General features: G+C 39.6%; 1 protein-coding gene across 1 annotated transcript in view; it reads left to right on the top strand.

Moving 5' to 3' along the window:
- scara5 (scavenger receptor class A, member 5 (putative)) overlaps positions 1 to 6136 on the top strand; it is a 78925-nt gene that overhangs the window by 8650 nt on the left and 64139 nt on the right. The window contains exon 3 of the mRNA XM_031861818.1: positions 655 to 783. Coding sequence (XP_031717678.1) covers positions 655 to 783 — 129 coding nt within the window. The remainder of the gene's footprint in view (positions 1 to 654; positions 784 to 6136) is intronic.

Below are 6136 nucleotides of genomic sequence, written 5' to 3'. Positions count from 1 at the left end.
TGTGTGTGTGTGTGTGTGTGTGTGTGTGTGTGTGTGTGTGTGTGTGTCTTTCGCCACAATGTTCAAACCATTTAGTTTGGCCACATGCAGACATAATTACTCATCATGCAATTAAGACCATTTAAAACCAATAAACCGAGAATGTGTTTGATGTTGCTGCTTGCTTATTTGTCATTAAGTGTACGTTCTATTCAGTATGCTCTGATGTAAACAAAACAACAACAACAACTTGATTTTGTGCACCGCAGTCATTAAGTGCTTAGTGTGTGATCTCACTTTATGAACACACAGTACGTCATCCTACCAGTAAATGTCAGGCTTTTATTTAAAATAAAAAATAAAAAAAAGCATTGGAATGATTTGCTTTAGCTTCGACCACCAGTCCTTGGCACATTGTAAGAAAAGAGTGTGTTTACAACAACAAAGCTAATGTTTTCCGGTTGCTGCCTAAGTCTTGATGCAAAAATATTAGAAGTCCAATAAATCTTCAAGCAACAATTATAAAAATGTTTATTCTAAAAGCCAATTTACTTTTGCTGTTTTATTCATTAGAGAACCTGGCATATTGCGACTGCAAAATATTTATTATCACGTTATTATTCTATTTGGACTTTTGTATTGTTTCAGATCATAATTTTTTGTTGTCCTGGTCAGGTTCTTGTAAGCGTCGCAGGAAGCAGGATCAGTGCTGCGCTCACATGAACTCCCTCTCAGCCATCAAGTACGCCATCGTCTCCCTCTACATCCTGGTTTTTCTCACCATCTTCGGACTCTGCCTGGCAGGTAGGGTGTGACTTGATCTTCCATTAGCTGTATGTCTCTGACGTGTGTGAAATACTTTTATGATTTTGGTAGTTGGGGAGCTAATTAATTTACTACTTTTGGATACTTTTAGGGGCCCAAAAAAACATTTTAACAATGGACAGCTGTTTATACGTTAGCCCACAAAGAGTGAAAATTAGGCTCAGAACTTAAGATACAAGTTAAGATACATTTATTTTGTTTATAGCTGCTACATTTTGAAATCTCAAATCAATTTATGTTTACTTTAACACCAAAAGCCAGTATTAGATCATTTGGAAATTCATATTGGCTGATGATGATCTTGAACTTCCACATATTGCTCTCTGTCCAATGCTTGCTGATAGTGAAGATTATGAAAAGTATAAATCACAGTCTACTATGTGCTTGTGTGCAAAATAACAACATAATCTTATACTGAGACAAAGAAAAAATAATGAAAATATACTTCATAAAATGATCTGAAAGACAATAAATAAGAGTGACAATATATATATATATATATAAATAAAAAGCAGTGTGTCCCACACACAAACTTTATATGGGCGGGCCACCCAGGTATAACTGTCTCCAAAGTATATTTGGCAACCCATTTTAGTATTTATTTTTTAAATCCGTCCAAGGGAATGACGCTATCAGCGATCCACTAACGATTGGAAGACCTCCCATTGAGAAGAAGACCTGAGTAGAGTCAACTTAAATCTCATAAGTTAGTCTTTCTATTTTCCTGAGACCCAACTCTTCAAAAAAGTTATTAGCAACCATGTAAGGAGCCTAGTTAGTAAGTTTAGCTATACATTTCTATTTGAATACAGCATGGGTTGTGTGCATGGACGGACCCCATAGACTATGACTCCCTGGCGCTGTATTCAAGCTCTTTCAGCTCTTCCACATGACTTTCCTTCATCACTAGTTTGTCCAGCCTCATTCAGAGAGAAAAAGAAAGGAGTAAAATAAAGAAATACAGAAAGGTGGAGAGAGAGGAGAGACAAGTACTATACACATTTAGAAGGAGAGCACATTGTCCATGTTTTGTTCTCAGAGCTCAATTATGCAGATGACATCAGCCATTCCTCAAGGTTGAATTGTGATTAAGGACACACACATATACACACATGACCCACAACACCCCACTTTTGTAGTCTAAGGTAACACTGTGGGGACATGGTCTGAAACCTTACCCCCCTCTTCTGTTCTAGGTTAGCATTGAGAACACACACACACAAACAATATATATAAACAATCATTTGACGCATAACCTAAACTTTGGTCATGTAAAAGTCCTGCTGGTGATTTTATTGACTTTATTCACTTGAGAATTTAACTGCCATAGCTGTTGAAAGTTTGCAATATATTTCAATGCCAGAAGTAGCACAGTCTTATGCAGCTTCACTTTATCCTTGGAGGTTTTTCTAATGAGTTTTCCAAGTGTGTTGTGTGACTGACCTTAGTGTTTTCTGCTGCTAACACATAGCTCTGTGCATGTCTGACCGGTTTGAACTTGATTCCCACATGTGATGTCACATATGTCACAACATTTTTGAAGCAAGGCAAGGTTGACTTTTTAGACCGCAACAGAGAAGAGATAAAGCGTGATGGTGTCTGATTCCTTTGTCCTGCATGGTTTCCATTCTCCCCTTGTGCATGGCTGTGGGAGTACCAAGTTTCGATCTGCGTGGGGGGTCCACTATAGAGACTGCTTTCCAGGAGGGCTTCCCGGGGTGACGGCAAAAACAGCATCACCTTTAGCCTGATTTATGGGTTGGCATCGCAATTGTGAGCCGGTCGCAGGGCTCTGTGCTGCCATCTACTGTCATTTTGGGTTGTAGCAAGCGAACATCAGGATGACAGATAACAGATATCCAGGCAATTGTTATTGTTATTGTCAACAGTCCGATTCGCAACTTGAGGCGCGAGAATGGAGTTGCAGTACAGACGTGACGTGCACGACCGGATTGTTTAATTAACAAGTAGCCAGTTTACAGGCTTATTTTAAAACAGTAAAAAATGGTGGCTTCCCAGATTGCATTTCGGCCAATGCATCCCGCCTCTTTTGCTCTCCACTCAACCAACGCCTGCTCAAACACGATTACTTAATATTACTCAGACAAGAAAGAGAAACCAGAACGCACTCGAGGCCGAATTTTGTACAGATTCTACATTCATATGCATCTGTTTATAGCAATTAAAGGTCCAGGGAATTGCTCAGAGACACTCATTTCTCTAGCTTTAAAAAAAAAAAAAAAAAACTTGCTTCCAAAGCTAGATTCTGAGGCAAAAATGATGTATTTCAAACACCAAATGTCTTTGTGATTGGCAAAAAAAATAAGTGAAACTGTAATGTGGAAATTTGGACTTGTGACTTATGGAAACTAGCATTAGCTGCTGTTATTTCATATCAGGCGGTGGTTGACACAGTGCTGTAATGAATCACATCTTCAGAGCCTACACCGATGCAGTTCCTCCTCCTGCTCCTGGCCAATCCACTCGTGTGTCTGTGTGTGTGTGTGAACAAGAAAGCTTTGAAAGTGTGTCCAGGTTTACGTCTGTTACCTTCTGCAGACCCGGCTCTGGCCTCCTTGTAAAATGCCAGAAGACAAAGAGCGGCTGATAGAGATAGAGAGAGAAGGAAAGAAGTTGAAAGAGTAGAACAATTAAGGAGGATGGAGTTGGAAAGATAAGTGACAGACCCAGAAACAGGTTTAAGAGCTGCCTGGCTTCAGACCAGCAGGATCCTGGAGGAATTGACTGCTCTAATCCTAATTTCATTTCAAGACTCTCCTCCCCCCGAGCCTCCCACTCACGGCGTAACCACACGGCTGATGCCAGTGTTCCCAGGCACAGAGATATAGTCAAGAGTTTGGAACGGCTTCAACGTCGTCACAGACGTATTTGGTTATTTAAGGCCTTCAGATGAGGTTGTTTTAGAAAAGCAATCAAACCGGGCTTTTCAACCGGCCTCTCTTAAATTAAATGCAGGCCATCCAAAAGCTAAGTGGCTCCAGCATAACTGCACGGGAGGCCCATTCGCCCCACACACACACACACTCACACACTCGCAGCAGCTGCCAGTTTTCCGACGTGCACACGGATTCAACTCTGTGTTATCCACATTTGCTTTTTTGTTTGACTTCTCACTTGACTTTTACTTTTTTTTCTTTTCCAGCCCTTACGTTGCCTCCTTTGGCTTTTCTCCCAACTTCATGGCTCGGCCAGCGTCTCCCGTGAATTCAAACACATCCATATTTCCTAGCTGGCAGGTTCACGTCTCATCTCGGGTTGAAAACATCTGCATTGATGGCCAGATTACGTACAATATAGTATTTTCTGGGTCAGCGCATCTGATCCTAAATCTTAGTTTTGGACAAGCGAAGTGGGGAGAGTGATGAATATAAACAGAGGTTGAAACCAAAATGGCGGAGGAGTTGTGCTCCATTCATCATGAGGTTAAGAGCTGCCATTATTCCTACATGCTTATCTCCATGCAGATAGGACAGAGCTTTAACAGCTCTGATCAAGAGGCTCCGTGACAGCAGAGAGATTGGTCGACAGTTGAAAGGTCACATGTTCAATCCCCATGACAGGAGCAAGAACCCAGACTTTTATCATCTCAGAGGCGCCTGCTGGAGAGGCTTTTGTCTTTGTAGTCACTTGTTTTGGCTGACGCAGCTCAAGAGGAGGACCATTACTTAATAGACATGTTTGGTCTCTTCAGCATTAAAGCTGCACTATACAACTGTGCATGCTGGCTGGTCCAAAAGGTTGGCATGATGTAACTCTTAAAGACTTAACGTCCCAGAAACCCAGTGGTCTGAGAACCTGAGGGAACCTGAGGGAGAACAGTTTTACTCCTTTCTCCTTGTTTACACGTGCAGACTCAGAGCAGCAGACTCTCCCTTGACCTGTCACAAGCCTGAAGCTTGCGCCGAGCACACAGTTTACACGCTGAGGCCTGAGTGTTACTACTGCTGTCGATGCATAGTGTGTTTTCATGCATCGTTTTCCTTCTTCAAGTCCTGCTAGCTTGTTAGAGTTCCATCAAATTGAATGGTGAAGGTGTTGACAATTGACTCAATTTTATTTGATAGTTTTTTTTACTTTTTTTCTGTTTTAAGTTGAGCATTTCATCTTATTGGGACACTGGGCGACATAAGCGTCTTGAATCCCAGCGGGAAGTGCCAGAACGCTATTTAGAGGTTCAAAGCGCAGTGAATGGCAGCATTTCAGTCCACATGTGTGCACAAGTTGTGAGTCTCTTTCTCTGTGTGTGGGAGTGATGGCGCAGAGGTTTAACTTATTTTTTGTATTTCTAGCTGCAAGCAGAGAACATTTCCTGTCAGTGATCATTTCCGCTACTTATTAATACTTTAGAAATGTCCTGGACAGTGTCCTACATGACATTAAAAGTCAGGTTAGGTTCAAATTGAAATAAAAAAGAATAGCATCCAGAATATATGAGTATGGAAAAATTGTATTTGACAAGTTTTGGCTTGTATAAACTACAAATCTTCACACTCCTTGCTTGCAAAGGGGAACAACATCCGTTTTCACATCTTTTCAATGTTAATGCTCTATCACCGTCTCTGAAGCCAAAAAGCTGAGACAGAAACATGTGTTGCTTAGGTTCTAGGATTAAAAGTAGGAAGCTGATGTCATTGTCTCTCAGCGCGTTCAATTTGTATTTGTTCTACTGTATCTGGCTGCATTGCTGGAAACAACACCTCTTCTTGGTTGCAATTGATTGGTCCAAATCACATGTAATTTTTAAGAGATGAACTTTTCTCAACTTTTTAAAAAAGAAACCAGATGCAAAGTTTTGTCTAAAACTGCCGCTTTTCTGTTGTCTCTCCATTAACACAAATGTCAAAATAATCAGCGGCAGAATAGAGTCCAAACTCCAGTCTACAGTCCAAAAGTTCCTAAACTCTTTCAGATGTTTTTTTTTCTGTGAGTATCCAAAGTATTACAATAGATCAGTTTGCAGATAAGACACTGTAACCCAATACTGCATATAAAGAGTAGGTGCAAAATATATATATATATATATGTATGTATGTATGTATGTATGTATGTATGTATGTATGTGTATATATGTATGTATATATGTATATATATGTATATGTATATGTATATGTATATATATGTATATGTATGTATGTATGTGTGTATATGTGTATATGTATATGTATGTATGTATATATATATGTATATATATGTCTGTATATATATGTAAATATATGTCTGTATATATATATATATATGTATATATATGTATATATGTATGTATGTATGTATGTGTATATATATATGTATATATGTATGTATGTGTATATAT

This window comes from Anarrhichthys ocellatus, unplaced genomic scaffold (genome assembly GCF_004355925.1).
Source record: "Anarrhichthys ocellatus isolate YVR2014 unplaced genomic scaffold, GSC_Weel_1.0 scaffold25, whole genome shotgun sequence".
NCBI lineage: Eukaryota > Metazoa > Chordata > Actinopteri > Perciformes > Anarhichadidae > Anarrhichthys > Anarrhichthys ocellatus.
The sequence above is the reverse complement of the archived record's forward strand: the minus strand, read 5'-3'. Positions and strand labels throughout refer to the sequence as shown.